This window comes from Phoca vitulina, unplaced genomic scaffold, assembly GCF_004348235.1.
Source record: "Phoca vitulina isolate PV1807 unplaced genomic scaffold, GSC_HSeal_1.0 scaffold19, whole genome shotgun sequence".
Lineage (NCBI taxonomy): Eukaryota > Metazoa > Chordata > Mammalia > Carnivora > Phocidae > Phoca > Phoca vitulina.
In genome coordinates, this window is record NW_022589722.1 from 31,617,102 (window position 1) to 31,631,207 (window position 14,106).

General features: G+C 61.8%; 1 protein-coding gene across 2 annotated transcripts in view; it reads left to right on the plus strand.

The window, feature by feature from the left end:
* GRAMD4 (GRAM domain containing 4) overlaps positions 1–14,106 on the plus strand; it is a 77,412-nt gene that overhangs the window by 46,682 nt on the left and 16,624 nt on the right. For both annotated transcript variants that reach the window (XM_032416468.1, XM_032416469.1), the window contains exon 4: positions 10,665–10,785. In XM_032416468.1, the coding sequence (XP_032272359.1) occupies positions 10,665–10,785 (121 nt within the window). The remainder of the gene's footprint in view (positions 1–10,664; positions 10,786–14,106) is intronic.

The following is a 14,106-nucleotide window of genomic DNA, read 5'->3' on the forward strand; positions in this document are numbered from 1 at the left end:
TGGGTGGGTGGGTGGGTGGGGCAGTGGGTAGGCGAGTGGGTGGGTGGATGAACAAATGGACTGTTCCTTTTACTGAGCATGCTTCTGCACATTCTTCAAGGTCCTACTGGGTACTTACCTGAGCTCTGATCCTCTAGATACATTCTTCCTTGCTCCCATCCTGTCTGGTGTTTGGTCCATAAGCACATGTTTTGTATGTGCCACATTTGCTCTCCGGTGAGCTCTTCCACTCAGAGACTCGGCCTGGTCTCACCTTGCTGGGGAGCAGAGTCCCTTGCTGCCCCACCCCAGTGCCGTGTGGGGAGCAGGTGCTTAGCACATAGCTCATTGCTGTGGGGACGGACAGGGGCCCGGAGGGCTCAGCTGCCGGCACTAAGTGCTGGGTTGGAAAGAGAGAGGGACTGTGAATGGGGGGACTGGGCGCTCACACATGCTGTCTTCCACAACTGGGCCCAGGGTCCCAGAGTCCGGACCGCGGGCGGCCAGATGAAGCACACCATCTCTGCTGAAGGGCGTTCGGTTCCTGGGATAGGCTGGGATCCTGTTTCTTATTAGTTTACATGGGAAAACACGTAACACACTACTTGTTCACCCAGACCCCGGTCGGTTTCCTAAGACGCCCTGCAAACACCACGAGAGGCCGGTACCTCAGCAGGCCATCTCGCAGGGGTGAGGTGTTTGAGGCGGTGCTGCTTGCTGATGGCCAGAGGGCACGGTGGTTGACGGCCCTTCTGCGGTGGTGAGGAGCATAGCAGGAGGGGGCCGCATCAGGGAGAACGTGCGGATGGCAGTTTACATAGAAGCCAGGCATTGCCCATGAGGAGCTGTTTTCCTGCAACGAGAGGCCGAGGGTGGGGGGCGGGAGCTGTCGTGGCCGCTTCTTCGCTGGCCACTGAAGTAAAGCTGTGTCCTTGCCCTAGAACCTGGTAACTTATCGCAGTGGGGAGCACGTGGTCCTGGCTTCTAGAAAGGTCCCCGGCGATGGCCAGAGGGGTGAATTGGGCTGGCAGGCGGCACCTGGCGAGGGAGGTGAGGGGGTGGAGCCTGGGGCCCCCAGGTATGCTGGCCTCGCACCTGGCCAGGTGGCAGGAACAGCTGAGCTTTTCCAGTGTTTGCAGGCCTGGCCGGTGGGAAGGCATTTTATTTAAGGATCATCACTTGATTTTTATTTTTGGCTGTGGCTGGGCCTGTTGAATTATGTGCCAAGAGGACTCCTGCTTGAAGAGTTCTACTTTTACAGGTTTAAAAATAGCCTGGAAGCTGGTTCCTTCCTCCCAGTGACTTCCCTGGAGGCTGGGGTGCTGGGTTGGGCTGGTGCCTGTGCTGTCTGGGTGTGCGGTGGGCATGAGCCACGGCGTCCCGTCTTTCCCCCTCCGAGCCAGGGTGGCGCTGGGCTGGTGGCAGACGAGGTGCCCGGAGTGACCGGTCAGCGTGCCGGCCCTGCCCTTCTTTCCGACCGGGGCAGGCCTGCCGGCTGGGGCGCGCAGGCAAATGCTGGACGGCTCGCTTTGCCACAGAGCGCTGCCGTTTGCCCCTTCGCGGGGCTCCGTGGCTGTGGCTCCTTTGCCGTGTCCCTTCGAAAGCAGCGGTCCGCGGTCTCTGTGAGGAAATGGGCTGCGAGCACGACCTGATGGTCTTCTCCTTGTTAGGGTCCCTGAAAGCTCCTCCGCGAGCGGGACCCTGGGCTGCAGGAAGGGGACATTTTGGATGAGGACACCAAACCTTATTAGACAGTCAAGACGGGGGCACTTGAGGGGTTGAGCATTGGACTCTTGATTTCGGCTCAGGTGGTGGTCTCTGGGTCCTGGGATGGAGCCCCGCGTCAGGCCCCGCACCAGCGTGGGGACTGCTTGTCCCTCTCCCTCCCCCTCTGCGCCAACCCCCAACATGCATCTGTGCTCCCTTTCTCTCTCTCTCTCAAATGAATAAATAAATCTTTAAAAAAAAAGAAAAAAGGAGGAAAGAAAGTCTGCTGCCCAGCTGCTCTGGTGGGAGGTGGGTGGCGACAGGCCGTGTGCCCGGGAGCCGGCCCTGGGTTCCCTCGGTGCCACACTCCCGTTCAGCAGGAGCTCAGGGGGGAAATTAATGAATTACGGTGCTGATTCTCTCTCCCAGGGGCGCCCTCGGATCCTAGAAGGTTTGGGGGTTCAGACTCATTCCTCGGGCAGGCATTTTGGCTTCCGCAGTCTCCCACAGGCTTCCCACTGTCCTTGGCTGTCTATGCCAGGTCAGCAGAGGCCGCGGGGCCCTCACGGCCACACCCGTCCTTGAAAGTGAGCGAGTCATTGTGGGGGGAGCCTCGCTGCGTGCCCGGGCTGGCCTGGTGAGCGCTCATGCAGCGGCCTTTCCGCCCTGTGGGGCTGTGACTTGGTGGTCTGATGTGCGGGGTGGGGCTCCCACTCCTGGGGACCCCGCCTGTCACTTAGCTGCTGGTACATAAGGACAAGTGGGTGTCCTGGGCCCAGGAGGCAGGCCGGGTGCAGCCTGTCCCACGCGGAGGCACAGAGGGGCCCAGAACAGCCCCAGAGCAGGTGGATTCCCAAGGGCAAGAAGGCCCCCTCTGGGCCAGGTGGGCGGAGGGGCTCATCACTCCCTCCTGGGGCCAGCACGGCCTCCTTGGACGCAGAGTCTTGTCTCAGGGAGGAATGTGGGGGGCAGAATCCTGGCCCCCGAAAGTGTCAGTGACCTGGTCACCAGAACCTGTGACTGACTGTGGTCACCTTGCTTGGCACAAGGGACTCGTTACTGAGCTGAGGATCTGAGCGGGGAGTTCTCCTGGCTTTACCGCGAGTGCGAGAGGGAGGCCGAGGGTCAGAGATGTGTCACCGTGATGTCATTGTGGCTGGGGGTCACCAGCCGAGGAGTGCAGCGCCACTGCAAGGGGGGAAAACCAGCAAACAGATTCTCCCTGGAATTCCTAGAAGGAGCCAGCCCTGCTGACACCTTGGTTTTAGGCCTTCTGACCTCTAGAACTGTTAAGATAATAAATTTGGGTTGATTTAAGCCTCTGTGTTGTATTTTTTTACAGCAGCATAGGGAATTAACACGGGGGCTCTTTGAGCCGCTCTGTCGCCGCCCCCCCCACCCTGCTGGAGATGCTCTGGGCCCCGTGACCCAGGGAGCAGGGCGTGCATACGGTCCCAGGCAGGCCGTGGGGTGGGCGCTGCTCTGCCTGGCCTGCGTTGTGGCATCTGTGAGCGCTCAGGGCACGAGGTGGTCCCGTGCTGGGACGGGGAGCCTGGCGCTCTGGCAGCAGAGTGTCCAGGCCCAGGCTCTGCAGGAAGAAGGCTGGTGACCGCTGGAGAGCCGGTGGCCTGGGCTCTGAGGTCTGAGTGTCAGGGCAGGAGCGGTTGAGAGCCCCGGAGGTCAGGGGCGGCTGCCACAGCTCCGCGTCCCATCCCCATCCCGTCCCCGTCCCCCTCCCATCCCTGTCCCTTTCCTGTCCCCCTCCTGTCCCCATCCCATCCCCATCCCATCCCCATCTCCCTCCCGTCCCCGTCCTGTCCCCGTCCCGTCCCTGTCCCATCCCCGTCCCGTCCCCCTCCCATCCCCATCCCATCCCCGTCCCATCCCCATCCCATCTCCGTCCCATCTCCGTCCCATCCCCATCTCCCTCCCGTCCCCGTCCCATCCCCGTCCCGTCCCTGTCCCATCCCCGTCCCATCCCCCTCCCATCCCCATCCCATCTCCGTCCCATCCCCGTTCCCTCCCGTCCCCGTCCCTGTCCCCGTGGGTGGGAGGTTGGCGGGACTGGCCGCCTTTTGAATGACTAGCTCAGCAGTTTCTGCTCAGCAGGAAATTGGCTCTCCTGTTTCTGTCTCAGAGGAGAGAGACATCGATGACTGGGGGTGTGTGATGCCTTGTCCTGTGCTCTGTGCACCACGATGACTAAACATGTCACCACGAGGGGAGTGGGCGGGACGCCCGTCACTGGGTCAAGTCAGGGTCTCAGGCTCGGGGACTGAGGCGCTGGCCTTGCTCGCGGGCAGCCGTTTGCTCAGTGAGCGAGAACTCACGGGAGGGAACCGGCCAGAAACGCCAGTTGGTTTTATTTCTGTGGCGGTCTGTGCCACCAGGAAAGGAGGCTCTGGAAAAGGAGGAAGTCTCCTTGCGGCTTCGCCCGGAAGGGGGACGAGCACGTTTGCGGGGCTGCGGCCGAGGGTCGGCTCTGGCCGGTGGGTGGGCTTTGTGGCACGGGGGTGAGGGCGGGGGGCTCTGGGAGGGGCCGGGGGAAGGAGGGCATCTGTCTCTGCTCCGGCTGGTGCAGGGGGGGCAGCTCCGGGGCCGAGGTACCCGCCTCCACTGGGGGAAGGGCAGGGTGGGCTGGGGGGCATCGTCAGGGAGGCCCCGGTCAAGGGGACATGGCTCTTGGCCGCCTGGGCCCCCGCGTCTCTGACACGGCCCGCGGTTGTGAGCCTGTCTGCTCAGCGCCCCCGCAGGGCTCGGGGAGGGGCTCTTTGTGTCCACACGTGGTCCCATGGGCCGGGCTGGTGGTTGCCACGTGGTAGAACCCGGCCACGTGCGGAGCTCTCGCAGGTGAGCGTCACGGGGAAGGGAGTTCGGGGGTGGCCACGTTAAGGAAAGTGTGGTTTCCTGCCGATGCTGTCGGAGGGGCCAAGGGTCTGTGGACGGAGGAGGCGTCTGGGGCTGCCTTGACCTTCAGGTGGAGCTGAGATCCACGGAGGCTGTTGGGGTGCGTGTGGGTGTTGGCCCTCAGAGGAGCTGATGGGAAAGCACCAGAACCCCCCCAACCAGGGCTCCCAGGAGCAAGGCTGTCATAACATGAAGTGCCTCACCTCTCTTTTCCCCACGAGAGCAGCCACTGACCCCCACTGTCCTCACTGTCCCCCACCATCCCCCACCATCCCCACTGTCCTCGCTGTCCCCACCATCCCCACTGTCCTCACTGTCCCCCACCATCCCCACTGTCCTCACTGTCCCCCATGGTCTTCACTGTCCCCCTCCATCCCCACTGTCCTCACTGTCCCCACCATCCCCACTGTCCTCACCGTCCCCACGGTCCTCACTGTCCCCCACTGCCCCCACATAAAGCAGACAGTGAGATGGAAGCCTTCTTGGCTCTCTGCACATTCACCTGAGCCCGGTCCTTGTGAGGTGGCTCACAGAGCCGGCCCCCAGGGCACCTGACCGAGCTGTGGCCACTCCCCTTGGGAGAGAAGTGGTCCCACCCCTTTACAGGGCTGTCCGCCCATGAGCACTTGGTTGACAGGTCACCGTGGAGGCTCACTCTGAGGTTCATCCACGGGCTCATCCAGTGAGTCTCGGCTGAGCACCTGCTTATGCCAGGCCCACCAAAGGAGGGTCAAACTGAGCAGAAAGGAGTCCCACGGGAGGAGGCGGAGCATCACCCTGCAGGTGTGACAGAGATGTCCACCCGGGAGGACAGAGATTTCCCAGTGCCAGGGGGTGCCTGCCCTTTTGGAAGAGGGCTCCAGGGCCCTGCCTGTGTTAGGACAGGAGACCCGCCTCCCAGGGGGCCCAGGATCCAGCGGGAGCTGTGTCCAGGCTCGCCCTCTGGGGCCAGTATACCCAGAGCTGTGCTCCCAGGGCCCACTGGGACGTCTGCCCGGGCCAGGGTGTGGCTGCTTTGTCATGCAGTCTTCCTCCTTAACAGAGCCCGGTGCGTAATACTCGCACAGTGAGTGTTTGCTGGGGAACTCGTGTGCGAGCAGGTGGCCTCTCCGGGCAGCTGGGCCTCGTGTGGGGCTGAGTGGAAGGCCCCGTGGGGGCCGGGGCTCTCGGGCTGGTAATACGTTAGGGCTGTGGGTCCCGCATCTCCTGAGTGCCCCCTGCTACCTCCCAGCAGACGCTGTGCGCGCGAGGAGCACCACAGGCGGGGACTCTCAGGGTCAGAGTCCCCAGGAGCCCTGGCACAGGCTGGGGAAGGCGGAGGCCTGAATCGTGGGGGCTGGGTGCAGACGTCCTTCAGATGCCGGCCCCTCCCCCACCACCGGCGTCTCGCTGTCCAGCTCATGGCCAGTCCTCTGCTCTGGCTGCCGGGCGTGTCACGTGAGAACCTGCCACACCGTCCTCGCTCACCTGCTGTCCGTTCCCCGTGTCTTCAGTGGCTTCTCCTGGAGCCAGGCTGGGTCCTGGGCTGCCGCAGACAGCAAAGCAAATGGGGGCTGTGGGCCTGCGTCAGCGGCGCCTGCAGATGAGTGTAGACTCACAGTGGTCATTTCCCTGTAGACCCGTGTCACCTCTAGGAATCCCCTTCCAGCACCCTGAGGAGGACCCGTGAGGTCCCCAACGGGAAAGAGCAGGATCCATGAGAGAACGTGACAAGATGCTACATTCAATTTGTGGGGAGCGTCAGGGAGGTTCCTCAGGGGAAATGGTGGGGGAGGGGCATCAGCACGTGCAAAGGTCCTGGGGCAGTCAGACCGTGGGCATTTGAAGCCCTAAAAGGAGGTCCCGGCGGCAAAGACGAAGGAAGAGCAGAGGGAGACACAGCTGGTGAGGTGGAGTGGGGACACTTGCTGAGTGGTTGGATTTCATCACAAGCCTCTGCCGACTTTGAGGCAAGACAGCAGCAGGTTCTGACTTAGGCTTTCAGAGGAACCTCTGACCGCTCTTTGGAGCCAGATTCGAGGGTGTTAGGGTGCAGTTGGGAATCAGGGTGGGAGCAGAGACCAGCAGAACACATGGGTTTGGGTGTACTTGCAGGACATCCCAGTGCGTGGTGTGCCTGCCACAGGTCCCCTCGGCCATAAAGGAGCCTGGCTGGCTAGCGTGAGAGGGGTGGGGCACACAGCTCCGTCAGCAGGGCTGGGGGGCCTTGGCCGGACTTCCCGCAGCCCTTCCTGTCACCTGCCTCCCTGGCCACCCTTCCCTTGCTGCTTAGCCGGTTGGGCCCTGTTTCTGGGTCTAACTGAGCAGAGGCCACCCCCTCCTCTCAGATCTCCCCTTTACATGGCCCCTTATGGACCCTGTTCTGTGCCCCAGGGGAAACATGGCCGTGGGAGGGCCACCCTGCTTCACCCCAGGACAGAGGGGTTCTCGGGGGGAAACCGTGCTGTGGGAGCCAGGAGGAACCGCTCCCTGTGGGCTTGGCATGGCATCCTCCAGGCCCCCTGTTTGGGGAGGGCCTTCTCCCGGTGAGTCTCCCGAAGAGGGGCCCCATGGGGTCAGCAGGGTGCTGGAGGATGGTGGGGCGCAGGTGCCCGGAGCGGGGTGGATCCCAGCAGAGTGGGTGCACAGGAGGGCTCTGAGCGCTCCAAATATTTACTGAGCCAGTGGATGCCAGCACTCAGCAAACCTCAGTGCTTCTCACTGGTTAGTGACAAAACCCAGCGAGCCACGAACTCCCCAGGCAGGTGGTGTGGCCGGGGCCGTGCAGGCTCTCTTGAGGCAGGAGGGTCTTCTGACCTTGGGCCTCTCAGCCTCCCCGTGTGCTGTCTGGACAGGGAGACCTGCCCTCACGCCCAGTTGTGCTGTAAGCCCGTCTGTGTCTGGGGCCTCTGGCTGCTGGACTGACCTTGGCCTGAATTTCGGGGGCTCAGGCTCAGCCCTGTGTCCCCAGGTCTGATGAGGCAGCCAGGACCAGAAAGGAAGCTGCTGGGTCCTCCCGAGCACCTCCCTGCCCCCACCCCAGAGAGAAGGTTCCCAGCCAGCAGGGCTCCCTCCAAGCCAGCTGTCCTTACTGCCCACGTCCCTGGGAGGGTGGGCCTTTGTTTGGGTCACTTGTTCATCACAAGCGTCCCGGTGCACGAGGCTGTGCAGCGCTCATTAGTGGAGCGGCAGGACGCAGATCTGTCACGGGTGACCGCTGACCGCGGCCCCCCGGGGCTCGACAGCCTGCTTCGGTCCCACCCGGGCCCCGATGGGCCAGCCCCAGCAGATTCGTTTGGCGACTTTGTTTGCTAAAAAGGGGAAATGCGATCATCAGCTTCCGGCAGATGCTTGTGGAGGAGCCTGGTCCACAGTCTTGGCCCTCGGCAGCCCTGCCAGTGTGGAGAGGTGTCTGTTGGGGCTGTGTTATTTTCCATGGGGGTTCGTGGCTGGGCCGCGGCACGTGTCCGGGGCTGCTGTGGCCGCATCCCCCCTGCACCTCCCTCTCCCTGCAGGGCAGTCGGGGCGTCTCACCAGGTACCTGTGTCCTATTTGGACATGGGGAGCCTAGCCCAGCCCAGCGAGGCAGCCGGCTCTCTGCCCTTCACGCCTTCATGGTCCATCTGTTCCCCGTGGGTGGTGACCCCTCCAGGAGATGATAGAGAACCTCCAGAAGTCAGGGCTGACATCCAGAAGGTGCGGGATGGGGGGCGGAGCGGAGCGGAGAGGGGGTGAGCCCCGTGTTGTCGTCGGGCCGTGACAAGAGTGGGTCCACTGCGTGCCCAGTTTAGAAACAAGACAGAGCCATTCCCAATGTGACTTGGGTCCCCATCTGCAGGAGCCTTAGGCCCGAAGGAGATGCCCTAGGATTTCCAGATGGACTCCATTGCATTTTATCGTGATACAAACGTTTGGTAATTGGGTTTGCAGAGGACTCAGCATAGTCCTTGAGAATTGAAAAAGTTGCCCGCAGCCAGCTGTCATTCCCCGAATGTTTGTGGAGTGACCAAGTGGCAGGGGCGAAGGATTTGCCTGCAAGGACAGCCAGGGTCCTGTACTCCTGGGCGGTGCCCACTGACCAGGGTTCGCGCCTTAGGAACCGTGCGGAAGGCAGGGCCTGCTTGCGGCTACTGCGTCCCCCGGCTCAGCTGCTTGGTCGGAGCCTCGGAGCGGCCCTTGGGTCACGTAAGAGCTCCGTGGGATAGTGTGTGTGTGGGCTCCGTGGTGTGGATGGGCTGCAGGGTGAGCAGGAAGGCTGGCGGGGCAGCGTGGGGACACCCAAAAAAGGCTGAAGTGGGGCAGCCTGACAGCACGGTGTCCCGGCCGAGAGCCTGGCTGGGGCCGGCCCCCTGAGCTCAGGCCCTGCTGTGGACCGGTTGTCTGCGTGCCCCCAAAAGTGTACGGCAGGTTAGGAGGTGGGGCCCCCGGGAGGTGATCAAGGTTAGACAGGGTCGTGAGGGTGGGGCCCCCAGGATGGGGTGAGTGCCCTCAGGAAAAGAGGAAGGGACGCCCGAGCCCTTTCTCTCTGCCGCGTGAGGCCATCACAAAGCGGCGTGCACCAGGCTCGGCCAGCCCCCTGACCCCAGACTTGCAGCCTCCGGAACTGGGAGGAATCAGGGTCTGCTGTTTGGGTCCCCCCAGTCCGTGGTATTTTGTCCTGGCTGCACGAGCTAAGATATACCCACCTTCGTTATATACGGTCTCAGAAACGGGAGCCCTCACCTGTGCGTAGATGCTAACTGGTGGTCACCCCTGGGATGGACGGAGGACGGACACAGATGGAAGGCGTAGGGGCCTCTGCGTGGCCTGCAGTGTGCTGTCTCTGGATCTGGGTGTCCAGTGTGTGCAAATGCAGTGAGGCATCCACTTAGATCTGAGCCCCCGTGTGGGCTCCACTCTGTGGGAGTTCTTTCTTGCTGTTGCACCAGAAACCGAGGGCCTTAAAATAGCGTGTTTATTCTCTTACAATTCCGGAGGCCAGAAGTCCAGCAGAATGAGGGTCACATGTTGGCAGGGCTTTGTCCCCCCTGGAGGATCTCGGGGAGAATCTGTTTCCTTGACTTGTCTGGCTCCGAGAAGCCGCCCGCGATCCTGGGCTGCTGGCCCCTTCTGCCCTCGAGGCCAGCAGCCTGGCACCTGCAAGTCTCTCCTCTCCCTGACCTCTGACCCTCCTGCCTCGTCTGAGTTTACAAAATGGTGATTACGCTGGGCCTGGATAACCAGGAGAGCCCCCCATCTCAAGGTCCTTCGCTTGATCACGTCTGCAGGGTTGCTTTGTCCATGCAGGGGACATAGTTCCAGGTCCCCGGAATTAGGTTGGGACCTCTTTGGGGACCATCAATATCACATATTACAGTTAAAAACCACAACTATGTGGCCCTTGGTTTCCACCTCTCCTGGAGTAAACGTCAGGTCCTTCTGGCTCTGCACGTCCTGCCCCCCACCCCATCTCATCTGTGATGCCTCCCCTCAGCTCCCAGGGCCCTCCTGCCTCAGGGCCTTTGCAAGACTGTTGCTGAGCCTGCCACCTGCTTTTCTCCTAGGAATCTGTCGCCTTGATATTCGTCCCATCCAGGTCCCCACTCGGACTGCAGGAGCTCCCTGCCTGCCCTCCCACTGTGCTCCTGGGTCATCAGCACCCGGGTGGTGGGAGCCGTCCATCTGCCCCTGGCAGGGGCTTGGCTCTGTGGCTGAGGCCTGCAGAGCACACCTGGTGCGGTTGTGTGTCCAGGCGATGTCCGTTGGGTGACCAGGTGCCACCAGGATCCCTTTCTCTGGGGCATCCTGGTGGTGGCGGTGATGTGGTGAGATGCCTTTCGTGCATGTGACCTGCACCTGTTTTGTTTAGTACAGGACTCCTCACTGTGGCTTCGCCCCAGCTCTCACCCCCACCGTGTAAGAGGAGCCCCGATTAATAGTCTCCCCGCAGGTGTCCCCCCAGAGAGGAGCAAGAGAGCTGCTACGGCCCAGCAGGTGCAGACAGGGCCCTCCGTCCAAGTGCTCTGAAGACCAAGCCTGCCCTCGGCACCTCTGCCGCTGGAGGGGCAGGGCGGGTCCGAGCGCAGGTCACCTGGCGGTTCTGTCCCCTACAGAGGAGGAGCTCCGGAAGCTGAGAGAAGAAACCAACTCAGAGATGCTGCGGCAGGAGCTGGAGCGGGAGCGGCAGCGGCGGATGGAGCTGGAGCAGAAGGTCCAGGAAGTGCTGAAGGCCAGGTGAGGGGGGGCCCAGGGCCCCCCGCTGCCCGCTCAGGCACTTCCTTGCCCGCCAACCCCCCACAGGACGCAGGCACCCCCTCCCGTGCCATCCCGCCGCACGCAGTTACCCCTGGGGTCGCCCACCACAAACGGTCACCCTCCTCCCTGCAGGGTCCCTCCTTCCTGGGGGGTGACAGGGGCCGCCCCAGCTTCTGGAGGGCATGACATGGGCCCTGCTGTGGGATGGAGCTGCCCCCGTGCGTGGCCTCCTCTTGCACCCCACGCCTCTGCCCACACAAGCTGGGCCGCTGCCTCGTGGTGCTGCTGGTGAGGAGCGGGTCCCTCCCGCACGGTATCTGTAGGTTCTGAGAGCCGTGCTCTCCCTGTCCTGATAGAATCCCCAGGAGGCTCCCTGTCCGTCCACACGGCCTGCAAGCTGGTGGCCCGGCAGACGAGGCCACTGCTGGGACAGCCCAGCCCGAGCTGGTTTCTCTGTGCGGTGGACGAGGGCACTGTTACTTTCCAGTGTATTCTCCGGCTCGGGCTCTGAGGACACCCACACTCCGGGCGCCTCGGTGCATGGGGTTCAGTTGGTGAAAAGGAAGTGCCTCCTTGTTTCACGGCCAGACGCTGGCTTCCTGTCAGGTCTTACCCGTGGTTGTCAGCCCCGGGAGCTGGTGACATCTGGTTCTCTTTGGAGGAGGGCTCTTTTGTTTCCTGCTCTGGAGGCATTTTTGACGACTCCTGTGTGCTTTTGGGCAGCCTGTCCCCGCAGGGCTGTTGTGGGGTTCTCTGGGACTCCGTGTGGGGGCCTTGAGCTTGGTAGGGGAGGGACGCACCCTACTTTGACATTCTGCCCCGGCTACGAGGCTGGCAGCCCTTTCCAGACACCAGCACGTGGGCCTCAACCCGCACATTACCTGATGTTGATCCTTCGCACGTGGAAATCTGTGGATGTTTTCATTATGCAAAGGGGTGCAGCCGGGGACCTGACCCACGGATGCTGAGAGATCCAGGGACTGGCGCTGTCCCAGGTGCGTGGCCAGCTGTGGGTGCCTTCTCCACCCGCCAGCCACAGCCAGCCTTCCGTGGCATGTCTCAGCACCGTGTCCCCCACAGAAGGCGCTCTGTCCGGTGCAGATGTGCGATTCTGTCCAGCTTTGCCCAGAGCCCTTGGCTGGAGGTGGCACGTCCCCTGTGGTGTTGAGAGGTGCTCGCCCTGAGCTGACCTCTCTCCGTGCAGGGCCCACACCTTCTGCTTCTCACCCTCCTGCCCAGCCCGGCCTCCTCACTCCAAAGCCCCTTCCAGTTCTGAGGACGCAGAGGGACCAGCTGGGTGGTCACAGTAAAGGAACAGCAGGCCAGGACGGAGGAAGCTGAAGGTCCTGGGGCACACTGTGGGGCTGCTCCCCTGCTGTATGTGGGGTGGGGTTTAGGAACCTTCTCGAAATGGAGACCTGAAGGGGAAAGTACAGGGAGAAGCAGGTTCCATGCAAGTGACGACCTCTTCCTTTGTCATCTTGATGTTTGGGGTGGCCGTGGGCTGTCCCCGGTGGGTGAACATATGGAGGGGGCCCCTTTCACACACACATATGCACACACACCCCCAAGCTGCAGGTGAGCTGCAGAATTGAAACGTGATAATTAGAGTTTATGTAAACCCCTGTTTGGTTTTAAAGAAAATTCCCGGAAAATCACCTTGATTGAAGCTTATGTGTTAGTAGGCGAAGGCCTTCTCTCGTTAGGGGTCCGGAAGCAGCACGGAAACACCGCCCTTCTGACTTGTACCGTCTGTGGCCAGGCCGTGCCTGCCACGGCCCCTCTGCCCGTCCCGCTCCTGGGCTCGGCTGGCACACCCCATTGAACCTCGCTGGGGGCCATGGTGTGGGATGAAAGGGACCCTGGTGACGGTCTAGTGCCCCCAGCCCGGGGAAGGGGGTCGGGGGCAGAGTGACCCTGGCGCCCGGCCCTGGCATCGCGCTCCTGGCAGGCTTCGGTGCCCTCTGGCCTCAGGTGGCTGCAGGCCAGAAAATCTTTTTTTTTTTTCTTTTTTATTATTTTATTTATTTGACAGAGAGAGACACAGCGAGAGAGGGAACACAAGCAGGGGGAGTGGGAGGGAGAAGCAGGCTTCCCGCCGAGCAGGGAGCCCGATGTGGGGCTCGATCCCAGGACCCTGGGATCATGACTTGAGCTGAAGGCAGACGCTTAACGACTGAGCCACCCAGGCACCCCCAGAAAATCTGACTTTTAAAAAGCAATTCAGGGCGCCTGGGTGGTTCAGTTGGTTAAGCGTCTGCCTTCGGCTCGGGTCGTGATCCTGGAGTCCCGGGATCGAGTCCTGCATCGGGTTCCCTGCTTAGCGGGGAGTCTGCTTCTCCCTCTGACCCTCCCCCTTCTTGGGCTCATCTCTCTCTCTCTCATTCTCTCTCTCAAATAAATAAATAAAATCTTTAAAAAAAAAAAAAAAAGGGCAATTCAGGCACGTTCCACTCCAGACTTGTTTGGTTGATCATTGAACATTAGTGTAGGTTGTTCAGAAACATTTCAGAGAATCCAGTTGTTGGAAATACAAGGCCCCTTTTTTCTGATTCAGTGAGGTCACCCCGCTCACTTCCCGCCTTCTCGGGAGCTGTGGTTGGGACTGTGCGCCCCGAGTGTCGTGGGCTGGAATGTCCTGGCGCACCGTCTGCCCTGCTGTCCGTCTGTCTCCTCTGTCCAGCACACGGAACAGGCACTTACACATTCCGTATTTGGGATGATGGGAAGGGAGTACAGTTCCTGCAGCCTTCCTTCCCCGAAGGCAGCTCGCAGCCCAAGAAGGTCTAAATACCCGTGTGTCTCTAGCAGGAATTGTGTTAGAAAAAACACACAGCCAGTGACCGTGCATACCAAACAGTAACAAGCACAGGACCCCAGGAAGCCCCCACCTGTGTCCCTCAGGCATGCGAATCCTCTTGGTGCCCAAGCCCCAGGCTTGGGTTGTGGGGCCAGTTTGTTAGTGCTTCTCAGGTGAGCTGCGTCCTCCAGAACCTCCAAGCTGGGCACAGACATCCTGGTCTGGAGGCCGTGACTCCTGCCCGGGAATGGAAGGCACTCGGCCGGGTCTTGGCGTCTCCCGTGTGCCCTGGGCCCCTCTCCTGTTCCCAGTAAACCCCCACTTGCCGGTGGTCGCTCTGGGTATGGACAGTTGCTTGGGCAGCCTGGCCACAGGGAGGGGCGGGCGTGGAGGCCTGGCTCCCTCCCCCTGGCCCGTGGCGCCCTTCTCCAGGACTCCGCGTCTGTGTTGTCTTCCCCGTCCATTGCTTAGTGAGGCTGCAGGCCTTGCCCACCCTGCTT